The sequence below is a fragment of the Sturnus vulgaris genome, chromosome 9 (genome assembly GCF_052056855.1).
Source record: "Sturnus vulgaris isolate bStuVul1 chromosome 9, bStuVul1.hap1, whole genome shotgun sequence".
Lineage (NCBI taxonomy): Eukaryota > Metazoa > Chordata > Aves > Passeriformes > Sturnidae > Sturnus > Sturnus vulgaris.
Window position 1 is genome coordinate 568,931 of NC_142251.1, and position 16,479 is coordinate 585,409.

The following is a 16,479-nucleotide window of genomic DNA, read 5'->3' on the forward strand; positions in this document are numbered from 1 at the left end:
AGGAAATGTTGGTGTTGGGAGGTGATCTCATTTGCAGGGATGGAAATGGGGATATTTTATCTGCTCCCATCGGAAACTCCTCATCCTGCCGCGCCGGAGGTGCTTCAGTGACGGCTGCAGCCCGGTTCCCATTGCGAGCCTGGGATTTCCATCTCCAGGAATGTGCAGGCAGGGGACAATGCACTCGAAATGATCCTTTCCTCCGGGGCCTCTGTCCCGCTGAGTTACGTGGGCTGAGGTGGTTGGTGACCCCCGAGATTTTGGATAAAGGTGACTCCAGAGAGCCCAAAGGCTCTGCCAGGAACTCCTTGTGTTCCATGGCAATGCCAGGCACAGAAAGAGAAAAAAATATGGGATGGAGGGACAGGACACAGGGAATGGCTTCCACTGCCAGAGGGCAGGGATGGATGTTGGGATATTGGGAACTGGGAATTCCTGGCTGGGCTGGAATTCCCAGAGCAGCTCCTGGATCCCTGGCAGTGCCCAGGGCCAGGCTGGACATTGGGACACCCTGGGACAGTGGGAGGTGTCCCTGCCATGGCAGGATGGCACTGGGTGGGATTTGAGGTCCTTTCCAAACCATTCCACGATTCTCCCATGACCAGGCACAAAATGCCATTAATTCAGAGCATTCCTTATGGGGGGCTGCTTTAAAATCTCCACTTTTCATTTTTCCCTGTCAGCCCCTCCCCACACTTCCCTGTCTCTGGGAAGAAGCCCCAGTGGCAGGAGTGGAACTGGAGCTGGGGGCAGAGGGAGCAGGGAGCTGAGCAGGACTGGGAGGAATGTGTGAAATGAGGGGAGCTGCAAATGAGCATTTCCTCCTGCTCCATGAACATGGGCAGTGCTGGGGAGAGGATGGCACAGGACGTGATGGCACAGATGTGGCACAGGGGATGTGGCACAGGGGATGGATGATGGCACAGGGGATGGATGTTGGCACAGATGTGGCACAGGAGGTGATGGCACAGGGGATGGATGATGGCACAGGAGGTGTTGGCAGAGGGTTCTGCTGTCTCTGCCTTCCTCTCTCCTGGATCTGCTGCTGCTCCTCTCCCAGGAGCAGGGAGGGAACTGTGCAGGGAGTTTGTCTTTTCCTGCCTTTACCTCCCTGTCAGCCTGAGAGATGGGCTCGTTCCCCTGGGCACTGCAAGGCCCTGATTGATGTCCCTGGTGCCATCTGGGCCTCAGCTGCGAGCTCTGCTGTGCCAGAGTCCCCCTAAAGCTCCTGGGCCATGGCCAGGGATGTCCCAGCTCTGCCGAGCAGCTCCGGGATCGATCCAGCAGCAGGACGGGGGGAAGGAGCTCGTGGGGAAAAGCAGAGCAAAGAGGAGAAATGCTCAGACCTTCATCAACCTGGGGCTGTGCCAGGGAAAAGCAATGTTTGGGCTCACAGGAGCTGCCCTGGCCTTGGGAAACAGCGAGCAGAGTCCTGGGAGGGTCCTGGGAATGCACAGCAGCCTCAGATCGGGATTTACCAGCTGGGGACAGAGCTGTGCATTGCAAAGGTGATTTATGAAATTCGGAATAATCACACTTTGTCTCCAAACCCCTCCCCCAGAGGGCGAGGCTGCCGTTCTTGCCCTGGGATTGATTCCATGGCACATCTTGGCCTGGATTGATGAGCTGGGGTCTTGCAGTAGAGAAATGTTTTGTGCTCTGAGCTGGGCTGGGTTCGTGGCTTTGGGGGAGGCTCTGGTTCAGCAGCTCCACACTCAAGGAACATTTCCTCGTGTTCTGCACACACTCCTGTGCTCTGCATTCCTGCTTCATTTCCAACCCCCTGGAGTTTCATTTCCATTTTATAGCCTAAGAAAGGGTAAAGGGAGGATGATGACAATATCTGATATTTGCAAGCAGCCAACTCCACCAGTTGGAAAGAGCAGAAGCAAATGCCTGTCTCTAAAAAGAATGCATGGAGCTAATTTAGGAAAATTTCTGGAGACGACTGAAAAAACAACTGAGAAGTGAAGTGGCAGATTCATCCTGGGGGATTGAATTGTGAGGAATTTGAAAGGCAGCTTTAAAGGATTGGGATTGAATGTTTCCTGCCTGGAAAATCTCCATCTGAAGGAGTGGATCTTTGATTGCACAGCTTTCCTAGAGGTGTGAAGAAAACTTTTTTCAGTTGTCCACACAAAGATTCCAGGGCAAAAATCCTGTGGTTCCTTTTCCTGGAGGGACACAGGAGGGGACAGGGGAAAAGGGACAGGGACAGGACAAGGAGAGGCTGAGCTGGAGATGAGGAGAAGTTTTTTCCTGGGAAGGGTTTCCAGCCCTGGCACAGCTGGGTCCCCATCCCTGCAGGGATTTCAGTGCCCTGTTCATGTGGCACATGGGGACAGGTGGCAGTGATGTCCTTGGCAGTGCTGAATGATCGATCCCCAGCCTGGGAGGGCTTTTCCAGCCTGAAGGACTCTGGGATTCCCTGGTTTTGTCTCCCTTTCTCCTGCTGCTGTCTCCTTTAGAGCCAGAATTCCAGGCTGGTTCTGGGAGCAGGAGATGTTCTGAGGATTTCCTTGCAGGAGCCACACAGTGCAAAGCCCGTGGCTGGAATTGCCAGGGCTGACTTCCCTGTGTGTTCGAATTTGTGAGGCAGCAAGGAAGGAGGATCACAAATAGCTCAAGATCTCGAGCTCCAGACGAGGAAATCAAACCACACAGCATTGATTCGTAATGCAATCCCATAATATGACTCCAGCTCCTATTATACCCACTCATCACAGGGGTTTTATCCCAGCTATTCAGATAAAAGCTGGGGAATTTGTGCAGGCAGCCCAGCACAGCCCCATGGGTGAATTTTGAACGCTGTGCTCAAGTAGATGCAAGCACAGAATCTCTTCTTTTACTGGAGGTTTTGGCTTTTTTTTTTTTTTAATTTTTTTTTTTCCCCACCTGATGTTTTGAACATTTCTCCCCTCAGTTTAATATGTTCATTTATAAGGAAAGGATTAAACAAAAATCTCACGAGAGGGACGTGGAGTTGAATGGGAGTGTGCAGATTTGAATGGATAAAGAGGCACTTGAGGAGCTGGATAAAACCAGAGCTTTCCTAAGCCTCTGATTCCAAACCTGCCTCAAGGCCAGCGCTGCTGAAGACATTACAAGGAGCAGAATAAACAGCTAAAAATTGCTTACTTATAAAAAGCTTTGTAATACCAAAGGCTCAAGTCGAGAATTGGGAGTTATTCTGTTGACCCCCGTGGATTACTTGTTTTGTTGTCTCTAGGATTCAGAAATGTTCTTATTTTATTTAGACTGAAATTTTAATCATCCCCACTTTGCATTTAAAATATGATATTATTTCCCCTTCTATCATCTGTAAGAGAAAATGGGGAAATTTCCTTAATAGTTGGCAGATTAGCTTTGTTATGTAAAGCAGGTCCTGGCAGAAGGAATTATAATTAACACAAGCAATGTTCCATTACACGGTGAAAGGGGTGGTTTGGAGAAGAAATCTCTCTGTTGCAAACACTTCAAAGCAGAGGCTTTGTTTTGAGTTCCCACTGAACTGGATGGAGTCAGCATGCCCAAATATTTTGCCCATAAATATTTCCCAAATCCCTGGATGTGAGAGCAGCAATCTCTGAGTGGAACTTTCCTGGGGCCCAGGTCTGGGGTTTGAAATCTATGGCAAATTATTTCCTTCAGAACTCTGCTCTGCACAGACACCCAGAGCCCTTCAGGAGCCAGAAATCATTCCCTGCTCAAAGCTCCACTGATTTATGGAATCAAACTGCTCCTGCTCTCTCACAGGGTGGGAAACAAAGTCCAGAACCCATCCTGACACCCGTGGGATCCCGTGGGAATGAGCATTTTTATGTCATTTCCACAATAAATGACATAAACTTCATTTATGAAAATACCATTTCTGTGCTGCCTGCTTTCCCCTTCCTCTGATCACCTTTATTATTTGGGGGGTTTTTTGGGAATAATGTGATTGTGACATCACTTCCCTGGGCTGGAAATTCCCAGATTTTCTGTGACTGCCCCTGGATCCCTGGCAGTGTCCCAGGCCAGGCTGGACATTGGGACAGTGGGAGGTGTCCCTGCCATGGCTCTGGGTGAATTTTAAGGTCCCTCCCAGCCCAAACCCGTGTGGCAGCCCCTGGGTCTGTCATTTCTGGCTGCTCGGGTTGGTTTGGGCCATCTGGGCACAGCAGGGGCTCCCAGGGCTGTTCCTGTGGCTCTATGGGGGTCACTCTGGTGTCCCCATGGAATCGTGTCCAGAGGGTGACACAGCACATGCACAGTGTAACCAGTTCCAGTTTATCCAGTTTAACCAGTTCCAGTTTATCCAGTTTAACCAGTTTATCCAGTTTAACCAGTTTAACCAGTTTAACCAGTTCCAGTTTAACCAGTTTAACCAGTTTAACCAGTTTAACCAGTTTAACCAGTTCCAGTTTAACCAGTTTAACCAGTTTAACCAGTTTATCCAGTTTAACCAGTTTAACCAGTTCCAGTTTATCCAGTTTAACCAGTTCAACCAGTTCCAGTTTAACCAGTTCCAGTTTATCCAGTTTATCCAGTTTAGCCAGTTTATCCAGTTTAACCAGTTTAGCCAGTTTAGCCAGTTTATCCAGTTTAACCAGTTTAACCAGTTCCAGTTTATCCAGTTTAACCAGTTCAACCAGTTCCAGTTTAACCAGTTCCAGTTTATCCAGTTTAGCCAGTTTATCCAGTTTAACCAGTTTAGCCAGTTTAGCCAGTTTATCCAGTTTAACCAGTTTAACCAGTTCCAGTTTGTCCAGTTTAACCAGTTTATCCAGTTTAACCAGTTCCAGTTTATCCAGTTTAACCAGTTTAACCAGTTTAACCAGTCCCACTGAAGCACTGGGCCATGTCCAGGGGAGTCCTGCCCCCCCCACCCCGGGCCAGCAGAATGTGCTGAGTGGCTTTGAACTGTCAGTGGCCATGAATTAATTGGGATTTTATTGATTTGCTGATCTCTGGGTGCCCTGAGGGTGCAGAGGAGCCCCTGCTGTGGCTCTGCAGGGTCATTAGCTGGGATTGACCCAATTAATCCGGGTTTGGGGTGCTCAGCCCCAGCAGCCCCTCTGGCTGGGACCCTCCTGCAGGTCTGATTTGTCCCTTGCTATTGGGGTCAGGGTGATTTTTGGGGTCAGGGTGATCTTTGGGGGTCCCTGTCCATTTGTCACTGCCACTGATTTCTGCCAGTGGGGCTGGCTCTGTCACCCAAACTGGGGAGCAGGAGCTGCCTCCACCCCTGCCATTCCCAGGCTGAAATTATGGGAAGATTTTTTTTTGTTATCCCAGTGCAGTGCCCTGCGAGGGAGCTGCTGTTCCTTCCCAAACCCTCCTGTGGCATCCCCAGAGGGTTCAGGCTGTTAAAATCCCATTAAAATCCCATTAAAATCCTGTTCAAAGCCCGGGTTTGGGACAGTCCCCTGTGCAAAATGCTGCTTCTCCACATCAGCATCTCCAGGCTGGGCTGGGAAAAACCTCAAATCCCACCTCGTGTTCCTGCAGGGAAATCTGGGGCTGCTGAGTGGAGAGTGGAATTCTCCTGGAATTGGGAATTCTCCTGGAATTCTGCGGGGCTGGCTCTGGTCAGGCATCCCAATCGGCTGGGCAGGCAACAGTCTGATGTTAATTGGATGTTAAGTGCCTGTAGAATATGAATATTAATGAGGCCATTAATCCCCATTAATACCAGCAGCTCCCATGCCATGGGAATGTCAGGGAGATTAAATCACACCACTCCCAACACATTTCCGTGGGATGGGGGCAGCTCTGCAGCTCAGGAGGAGGAATTAATAATGTGGAAAGCAATTCCAAGTTTCAATGTTAGATAATCATTACTAATTTCTGGGCTTTGTAGTGAGAACAAAAATAAATACTGGATAAATTTGTATGCACTGACTTAATCCAGGGAACAAACTTTTCCTCCCTGGGACTGAGTGGAGGCACTGGAATCTTGCTCAGGATGTGTTTGTGTTCAAAATAACCAGAACCTCATAAACCATCACACGGCAAAGGGAGCTGAATGAACTGAAGGAATTTCTGCTTTGGGATGGTCGGGACAAACTCAGGAGCTCCTTTTATTCTGGTGGTGAAGTTTGCAGTTTATTTTATAGGGTGTGGGTTTATATCAGGCCCTGCTGGGAACTGCAGCCACAGCTCAGAGCAGGGTGGAGAGAGGGAGAGTGAGAGGAGAGAGCTTAAGAAAGTAAGAACGAAGAAAATAAGAGCATAAGAGAGTAAAAACATAAGAGAGAGATTTTCCCCTTTACAATACATTAAATCTTCTATGTTGAATATTCTAATTTCCACTAACCAATCTAACACAAGATACAAATTCTCTAACATTTGCATGCAACCTATAGGAATCACTATATCACCATGTTTTACTGCTTTTCTTATCTCTAAATTTTATCTGGGACCCTTCCTGCCATGCCTAGGGAGGATGTCTGTTTGATTTTTGGTGTTTGCAGCATTTAACATTATCTAAACCAAGGGGCCTTCAGGCATTCAGTTGCTTTCAGCCCCACAGTCAAAAATCGCTCTCATTTCTATTTCTCTTATATTTTCCATATTCTCAAAGTCTTTTGCCAGGCACTCGTATTGATAAGGTTTCCCCAATTCATCCTTCCCAACAATGAACAACATCCATTTTAGTGCTGAGCCCACCAAAGCCCGGCCTAACCTGCCAGAGAAGGGATCCCAGCTCCTGGGCAGGCTCAGGCAGTGCCTGGGAGTCACATCCTTGTCCTGGTCCTGCTTTCTTGTCCCAAATCCAGGCACAGCCAGACCAAAGTGCTGCAAGGGTGCACAGCAAATGTGACCAAGGGAAAGGCTGTCAGAAATTCCCTGTCCAGGGGGAAGGGCAGCCTGGGGGGCTGTGGGGACCCCAGAGGGCTCAGCAGGGATTTCAGTGGGTGAATGGGGTGATGCACCAGAGAACGACACCTCTGTCACCTCCAGTGGCATCAAAGTGCAAAGTGTTTGTGACAACTGGCTCCAAACTCAACCTAAATCCCCCCCAGTGCCACCCCTGCCATGGCAGGGACACCTCCCACTGTCCCAGAGTGTCCCAATGTCCAGCCTGGCCTTGGACATTCCAGGGATCCAGGGGCTGCCACAGAAAATCTGGCAATTCCAGCCCAGCCAGGAATTCCTGCCCAAATCCCACCCAGCCCTGCCCATTCCCTGTGTGCTGTCCCTCCCTGCCTTGTCCCCAGTCCCTCCCCAGCTCTCCTGGAGCCCCTTCAGGCCCTGCCAGGGGCTCTGAGCTCTCCCTGGATCCTTCTCCTCTCCAGGTGAGCACCCCCAGCTCTCCCAGCCTGGCTCCAGAGGGGCTCCAGCCCTGCAATTGCAGCAGTGGTGGAATTCCCTGAGGATTGGAGTCCTTGGGGGTCCCTTCCAGCTCTGGGTGCTCTGTGCTAAGGGTGGGGGAGAACTGGGACTGGGAGGAGAGGACCAGGAATTGCTCCTCACATCAGAGCACAACGCTTGGAATGGGAAGGAAGAGGAGCCATATGGCTGGGATACAGAGAAGGGGGAGTGATGCAGCCAGAGAACTGTCAAGGGAAATTATTTTAATAACTATCTTGGGAATACGATGTAAATCTGTCATTCAGGCTCGCTGGAGAGAGACTGAACCTGTAGAATTCTCCAAAAGGAAAAATGCAGAGTTACAAGAAATCATCTCAAATCATTACAGCTCTTTTATTTAGTTCCTGTGACAGCATGAGCAGGAACAGGTATATCACTGTTTACCTGTCACAACCCTCTAATATTCTCATTTTGCCTGTGAGGAGCAGTGATGAGGTTTCACCTCTAATTTTCTAGTCTAGAATTCTTTTCTTGGCACTTCCCGTGTGGCAGAAACCCTTCAGTGAAAATCCCTTTGCCCACGGAGGCAGAATTTGGGTTTGAAGATGTCCATCCCTACGTGGGTGCACCAATTCCTCCTGAGGGGCAGCACAGGGCACATCCAACCCCTGGGACAGGGTCTGGAGCTGGGCCAGGGGGGTTTGGGCTGGATTTTAGGGGAAGGTTCTTTCCCCAGGGGTGCTGGGCACTTCCAGAGCCCAGGGTGGGATTGCTGGGGTCTGGGCAGGGCCAGGGGTGGGACTGAAGATCCTTGGGGGCTCCTCCAGCTCAGGGTATTCCATAATTCCGTGATTTCCTGACCCTACACTTGCCCAGCCCCTTCAGCAGCCAGCACACCCTGGGGGCAGCTCTTCCTTTGCCTGCCAGGATAAAGAAAGGGAAACCCGAGTTTATTTTGAATTATTGGATTTTATTGCTTTTCTGGCTGAGCAAACCGTGCTGCTCTGGCTGCTGGCTGGAAATGGAGCCCTGTGGGATTTAGGCTGTGGTCTGGAAAGGGGAGCAGTGGGGTTTTAAGGGGTTAATGTGCTCATGGGCAGCTCCTGGGGGAGCAGGGCCAGGGTCACCCCTGGCTGCTGGCACAGGAGGAAACAAGAGCTGGGGATGGTTTTGGCAGCCCTGGGAAGGTGCAGGGGTTTCAGGATGGTTTTGGCAGCCCAGAGGAGGTTCAGGGGTTTGCTGGGGCCTCACTGATGGCAGGGATCATGTGCTAGGATTTTTTTTTTTTTTTTTTTTTTTGGGGGGTGGGTTTGCAGGTGTTTCATTGGCCTCTTTCACTCTGCAGCTCCTTAATCACAGAGATCTTCAGGAGCTTCCTGGGACCAGGAGGTTTTAGAGATGTTCAGACTGGTTTATTCGGATTTATTCTGTGTTTTAACTGCCAAGAGTTCATCCTGTCCCTTTCTCACCCAGGGTAAACCCTCCTCTCCTTGTCTGTGATCACCGTGCTGGTTATAAAGTGAATCCAGGGGAGCACTGCTGTTAACCAGACCAAATCTTGGATTATTTTAACTTTTGATTGTTCTCATGTTTATGATCATTCCTCCTTTAGCCCCATCCAACCTTGCCTTGGGCACTCCCAGGGGCAGTGTGCCAGTGCCCAGGAAATAATGAATCAGTTCCCCTGGTGCAGAATGGAAACCCATCCCTGTGTCCCTGTGCACCCCTGGCTGTCCATGAGCTCTGTGGCCACAGCAATCAGTGCCCTGCTGGGAGCCTTTGGCTCCAGCCACCAGGAGCTTGCCCCTTTTTTTTTTTTTTTTAATTATTATTATTATTTTTGCCCTTTATAAGTTTTTGGCTCCATTTCCATGATTAAACAGTGGGCAGAGTTTGATTGCAGAATGCTGCTCTGCAGTGTCTGAAAGCTTTTCCAGGGGCTGGGAAAAGCTGAGCTGCACATCCTGCTCCTCCTGCTCCTCGTGCTCCAGGAATTCCCGCGGGGACAGCCGAGCTTCCCTGCCAGCAGCAAAGTCACCAAGTGTCCACCATGAGGCAGAGACAGGGACACTGAATAGCGATCAGAATCCGATTTTCCCTGAGCACTGCATTGCTAATTACCATTTACAGGAAGGCTTTTTGGATTTGACTACAATCATGTAGTTAACCATCACATAGACAAACTTTACATTTGGACTGGGTAAAATCTGATTTCCTGTCAGCCAGACTTGATGCAATGTTTGTTCTTGCCGGGGCATCCTCGTTCTCCAGCCGATTAAATCTGCAGCACCAGCAGCCTCATTGCCCATTTCCACAGGAAAGGCTCAGCCCACGGACACAAACCTCACCCAATTCCCAAACGGGATCATCCCTGTTCCACTCATGGAAATGATAATGTCTTGATAAACAAACTTAACCACAGAAAACAGCTGAAAACGCAGTTCTGAGCACCAACGATGCCCCGTTAACTCACAGAGATCATGGCTACACTGCCAGGATACCCAAGAGATAAAAGATTCACCCCGAGCCCACGGTGCTGCTTTTCTGAGACCTTTCCCCAGCTGGAAATAAATGAAGGCTCGAGATGAAACCATTTCTCCTCCCAGCCCACCCATCATTTATCTCCTCAGCCCCACTTTGCCAAAGCTGCTGTGTTCGAGACAAATTGTGTTTAATTAGGAGGAGGTGGAGACCTTTAGGCAACGCTCTTCAATCAAAGTGCCTGGAGGAACTAATCATGGAAATGCAAGAGCAGAAGGGCTGGGAGCTCTCTGGTTGCCAGCAGGGAGGGTTGGTGCCAGCACGGGCTGGGGGCTCCTGCTGCAAAACCCCCCCTGATTTATAAACCCTGCTCAAGGCACTCTGGAAATGCTGGTGGTGCTTCTGGGGGCATTCCAGGACTCTGTAAATACTGAGCTCGTCTGAGTATGAAGTGACAAAATGAATGAAAACTATGAGAACCAGCAATTTTCAGTAAGTATTGATAAGTAGTTTTACTGCCCTAAAAAGCAGAGTTATCTTTTTTGATATTTAGGATGCAAAATGTTCGACTGCACACAGGAGTTTGTTGGAAATAGTTTGGGGTGATGTTTAGGGCTGGTTTTAGTTTAAAATCGGGGTTTTGGGGTGTGGCATTCAGCGTGCAGGGGGTCAGGGCTGCTCCCAGGGCTGAGGATGGAAACAGAGCCTGGCTCTGCCGGGGGGGAGGATTTATTTTATCAGGGATGCAGGGACAGGACACAGGGAATGGATCCCAGTGCCACAGGGCAGGGCTGGGTGGGATTTGGGAAGGAATTCCCTGTTCCTGCCGGGGCTCTGAGGTCCCTTCCCACCCAGCCCATTCTGGGATTCCATCACATTTTAAACCCTTGGTGAAATTGGGGGTGGTTTCAGCCCTGCAGTGCTTCCCTGTTCCTGGGAGCTTTCCAAGCAGCTCCTTGGTGGCAATTCTGCATTTTGCAGCACAGGATTTCCACCTGACAGAGTGGAAAGCCCTGCAGAGCCCAACTTTTAAGGGGATTCTCTTCAATCCTGACATTTTGAACCATTTTGAACTATTTTAGCTATATTGAACTATTCCATTGCAACGTGCATCGGGTTGGGTTTTTTCCTTAAATCTTTCCTTTGATTAACTGTTGTGTTTTCCCCTTTTTTTCCCCTCGAAGTGATGGTCAGACACGATGCTCTTAGAGCTCTTTTCCAACCTCAGTGATTCCATAATTCCATGGCTTGGCTGTGTGTGGTTTTCCAGGCACAAGTTGCTTTGTCCTGATTGAAATGGGAAGAGCAGGAGAAGGGAAGAACGGGAATTTGGGCTTTTCTTGCCATTTCTGGAATTGCAGACAGGCTGGTCTGTGGCAGGGAAGGCTCCCAGCTGCTGGGGGATGTGGGGAGGGCTGAGGATTCTCAGGGAACAGAGCTCAGCCCTGCCTTTAATCACCCTCGGGAGCACATTTTAATTTTTTGGCTGGATTTGCCATAAGAGCCAATCATTGTGCTCAAGCCATAACAAAAAAAAAAAAAAAAAAAAAAGGAGCAAGAATCTATTTGCTGGCAGTGATTTCCAGATATCCCCCACAGGGATGGAATCAAACTTCCAAGATTGTGGAATTGTGGAGTTAATTGTGGAATTGTGGAGTTAATTGTGGAACTTTGGAACTGTGGAACTGTGCAGTTGTGGAATTGTGGGGGGTGCCAGCCCAGCCAGGACCTCCTGAGTCCCATCCCTGGCACACAACTCAAACCCCCAACACTCTGGGCTGCTCTGGCCAGGGCTGTGCACCTGTGCAGGCAGCCTGCAACCCCTGCAACCCCTGCACCTGTAATTCCTGCAACCCCTGCCCCTGCAGCTCCTGCAGCCAGCTGATCTCATCTCTCTCCTGATCCTTTTTTTCCTGAACTCCCCCAGCTCTCTGAGTGTCCTTCCTGCAGCAGCTCCCAGGCCTTTGGTCACACACCCTGTCCAAAAAGGGAAGGTTTCAATTAAAAACACTGTGCAAAAAGGGAAGGGTTTACCTTCAAACATTAAAATCAAACAGTAAATTGATGTTGTGATTTAACATTAAAAAAGAAAAAGCCAGATGAGTGCAAAGCACTTTCCATGTTGGGTCCCCACACCCAAATTTACCTGAGATTTTAATTCCTCTTTCATCCTTGTTTATGATCTCATTTCTTCAGCCTTCCATTAATCCATTTACTGAATAAATGTTTATTTGCTGCTTTATTTAATTTTTCCCCTGACCTTCACAGCTCCACGTGGTCTGGGTGGGAGGCAGGAGCTGTTGGAGTGGGGAGAGATGGATTCAATGGATTTGAAATGCCAGATCTGCTCCCAGATCAGAGTCTTTAGAGGTGTGGGAAGAAATACGGATGCAAAAGAAATATTATTTGAAAATTCTTAATGAATATTAACATTCCATTGTGATGCTGCACATATATTTGAGTCATAATTGTAAATTCCACAGATTTTAGTGATGTGAATGCAATGATCCCTATCAGCCAGTAAATAGCAGAAAAATTAGCAGTGTACTGATACAGCAGAAATCCTGATTTCTCTCCAACTCTGAGGCTCCAGAAACGCTGGGGAAACCAATTTCTGTGCTGGGAAGGACGATCTTCCCAGGAAATCACTGCCAATAATAATGATATCCACAATTTGCCACGAGCCCAGATCAGATTGTGTCACTCCTGCCATTTGACAGGATTACACTGAGCAGCAGCTCTGTGCTTGTTTGGGGGTTATTTTAATTAATGGACCTCTCAGATTCATTTCTTGTCTAATTCTATTTTGGAAATGCTTCAGTGCTGTGACCTGCTCAGTGTCATTGTAACGAGGCTCACAGACATCTTCAACGAGGTTTGATTTAATTTCCTCGCTGTAGAGCCCAGATTAAAGAAGAGCCCAGTCAATTAGGAACGGAACAAAGCTCGTACTTAAGAGGAAATCACTTAATCTGCACTCATAAGTCTGGAAAATTCTCCACTTCCTACCAAGCCACAGCTCCAGTCTTCCCTCAGAAACACTGGAAAGTTCCTGGTGGGAAGCCCCAAAATGCGACAAAATCCTGCACATTTCTCGTGGATCAGATCTCTGTGGCTTCAGCAAAGCCTGGGCAGGGTTTGTGCTCAGGGGGAGCCTGAGCTGGGCTGGACCCTCTGGGGCTGGGCTGGGAGAGGAGAAGGATCCAGGGAGAGCTGGGGGTGCTCACCTGGAGAGGAGAAGGATCCAGGGAGAGCTCAGAGCCCCTGGCAGGGCCTGAAGGGGCTCCAGGAGAGCTGGGGAGGGACTGGGGACAAGGCAGGGAGGGACAGCACACAGGGAATGGGCAGGGCTGGGTGGGATTTGGGCAGGAATTCCTGGCTAGGCTGGAATTCCCAGATTTGCTGTGGCTGCCCCTGGATTCCTGGAATTGTCCCAGGCCAGGTTGGACATTGGGACACCTTGGGACAGTGGGAGGTGTCCCTGCCATGGCAGGGCTGGGAATGGGATGGGATTTAGGGTGGGATTGCACAATTCCATGGAGCAGCTGCTGGGGCAGAGCTGCCAGCTGGAGCTGGGCTATCCCATCCCATTATCCCAAATCCCATCCCATCCCCTGCAGGATGGGAACTCAAGGTGTTGATTCATCCTTTGGGGGGAAATGTCCAACACTGGATTCACAGGGATGAGCACAAAACATTTTTGGTGGAGCAAATTCCTGCCCCGTGCCAATCCCGGTGCCAATCCTGGTGCCAGCCACATCAGGAAATGTGGGAAATGGGGGAAATGGAGGAAGGGGCTCCACAGAACCCCTGGGCTCCCAGGAGGGCTCAGGAAAGCTCTGGAAGGGGTTTTACTGGATCAGGAAGGTTCTGGAAGGGGTTTTACTGGCTCAGGAAGGTTCTGGAAGGGTTTTTGCTGCCTCCAGCTGCAGTCAGAGCTGCAGGAACTCTGGCACAGGCAGGTTGGACATGGCAATAATTCCAGAGCTTCTCCTCTGCCCCTGCATCCAGTCAGCCCAAAATCCTGAAGTGTTTGGGGTTGTGGAGAAGAGGAACTGGGATCAGCCTTGCCCTCACCTCTCCCTGAGCTCAGAGCTTCTCTGTTATTGGAAATACTCCCCACTGAAGAGCTTCAGTGTCTTTGCTCACAAATGCACTGGGAATGAGAATTCCCAGCTTGTTCCAGTCTCGTTCCAGTGCCTGGCTCAGGGTAAAGGGCTGGAGAGCATCAGCAAGGGGACAGACCCCAAAGCAGAGCCCAGCCTGTGCCCAGGCAGAGCTGGGGGTCAGCAGGGGGGATCTGGGTGGGCCACAGCAAAAACAGGGACACATTTGGGACAGAAAAGCCCCAGCTGGGCAGGCACTGGGTTAGGAGAATGGAGGAGCCCCAGAGCCAGAGGGAACAACAGAATAAATTGGATTTATTGCTCTCCATGGGCAGCTCGGACTCTCCAGGTGTGCACAGAGTGGCTGGAACAGCATCATGAATTTTTAAAGGTACCAGGAAAACCTAATTTTGTCTTCTTTGCAAACTGTCAGGAGCAAGCTCAGCCTTCCCTTTAGCAGGAGCATCCATCCCTGGGAGCTCTGCACACACTGGGGGAATTGCTGAATTTTGGTTGTGTGTTGGAACCCTGGAATGGGAGTCTGGAACTTTCTGTGCACTGACCCCCAGGAGAAATCTGCATCTGACCTGAGGCCGTGGAGAACCTTCCAAAACTGAATGATGGAACTGGGATCATGGGTGTGAAGTTTGAATAGAAATGTGTGATATCCCATGGTGAAAAACTTAGAATTTAAGGTTTTAGCGTATGGTAAGCTATGGAAGGCAAGATGGAGATTTTAGGGCAGAGGTTTTGTTCTTCTTCTTCACCTTCTTCTTCATAGGTCTGGGTGATATTTTGTAATTGAATAGAAAAGTCTGCGTTGCAAATCATGGGTAATTAGTTATTAAGTTCAAAGTAAAAATAATTTAATTGGACAGCTTACCCTTAAAAGGCCTTGTAGAGAGAGATACATCTCCATTTTTAGCTTGTTAGCTTGAAGTGCTGTAAAACTCACTGTAACAGAAATAAAAATTAATAAACATCTGAGTCCAAACAAAAAGCACCATCTCTTGTACAGTCAATCCCGACCCTAGGAAAAAAAAAAAAAAAAGAAAATAAAACCGCAGTAGTTGTGGTGTTAGGAGTCCAGGGCTGAGTTCCTGGAGGTGATGGAGAGGGCTGTGCTCCCCTGGGGGAATTCTGCAATTTTGTCCCTGATGGTGACACCGAGGAGCAGCCCCTGACCCTCTGTCCCCTGTGTCCCCTGACCCCCCTGACCCCCCTGTGTCCCCTGACCCCCCTGTCCCCTGTGTCCCCTGACCCCCCTGTGTCCCCTGTCCCTTCTGACCCCCCTGTGTCCCCTGACCCCCTGTCCCCCGTGTCCCCTGACCGTGTCCCTGTCTCGTTGCAGTCTCTCCCAAGATATTCCGGATCTCCAGTGACATCGTGGTGAACGAGGGCAGCAATGTCACCCTGGTGTGCCTGGCCACGGGGAAACCGGAGCCCTCCATCTCCTGGAGACACATCTCCCCCTCGGGTGAGTGCGGGACGGGGACACGGGGACACCGGGACACGGGGACACCGGGACACGGGGACACCGGGACACGGGGACACCGGGACATGGGGGCACTGTCACTGGGATCCTGCAGTCAGAGCTGCCTTTGCACTGAGGGGGTTCCAGAATTGCCTTTGCAGGGAAGGATTTCCAGAATTGCCTTTGCAGGGAGGGATTTCCAGAATTGCCTTTGCAGGGAGGGGTTTCCAGAATTGCCTTTGCAGGGAAGGATTTCCAGAATTGCCTTTGCAGGGAAGGATTTCCAGAATTGCCTTTGCAGGGAAGGATTTCTTTGCTCCCCCATCCTGCACTCAATCCCTGTCAGCACAGGCAGGAAAGGCTCCAGGGGCTGCCACAGCCTCTCCTCATCCCGAGGAACATTTGGCTTTGCAAAGCAAGATCTGGGGGAAAAAAAAAAAAAAAAAAAAAAAAAAAACAAAAAAAAAAAAACTCACTTTTGACCTTTAAAACAATGACAATGAATTCGGCTTGAAGTGTCCATCAAGGGACTGCAGGAAAAATTCAGTTGTAGCAGAAAATGGATTTTAACTAAATGTCAAATAAAATTTTATTGGAAACCATGGTGATACTTTGGATTAATGGCTTAAAGCGTTTGAGTGGCTGCAGAAAGGAGCTGGGGTGATGTTCCTGGAGAAGGAGAAAAGGAGAATTATTGCACTCAGGCTGGAGCAGGGGTGAGGGGGAGGCAGAGCATCCTCACCTGGAGCTCAGGAAAAATGAGGAGGTGGCACTTGGGGACATGGTGAGTGGTGGGGAACAGTTGGACTCCAGGGGCTCAGAGAGACTTTCCATCCCAAATGAATCTGTGGAAATGAATGCAGAAAGGCTTTCCTGGCCCCTGGACGTGTCCCTTGCTCCAAGCCCCATCCAACCCAGCCTTGGACATTTCCAGCCTCAGTGATCCTGGGATTCTGTGCCCTGGCTGTCCCCTGGCAGACACAGCTCAGGATCCCAGACTCCTGCCGCGAAATCCCAGATTCCTGCCGCGAAATCCCAGATTCCTGCCGCGAAATCCCAGATTCCTGCCGCGAAATCCCAGATTCCTGCCGCGAAATCCCAGATTCCTGCCGCGAAATCCCA

At 49.8% G+C, this 16,479-nt stretch overlaps 1 protein-coding gene across 6 annotated transcripts in view; it reads left to right on the forward strand.

Moving 5' to 3' along the window:
* NEGR1 (neuronal growth regulator 1) overlaps positions 1 to 16,479 on the forward strand; it is a 188,009-nt gene that overhangs the window by 77,509 nt on the left and 94,021 nt on the right. For all 6 annotated transcript variants that reach the window (XM_088169564.1, XM_088169559.1, XM_088169558.1 and 3 more), the window contains exon 3: positions 15,235 to 15,360. In XM_088169564.1, the coding sequence (XP_088025690.1) occupies positions 15,235 to 15,360 (126 nt within the window). The remainder of the gene's footprint in view (positions 1 to 15,234; positions 15,361 to 16,479) is intronic.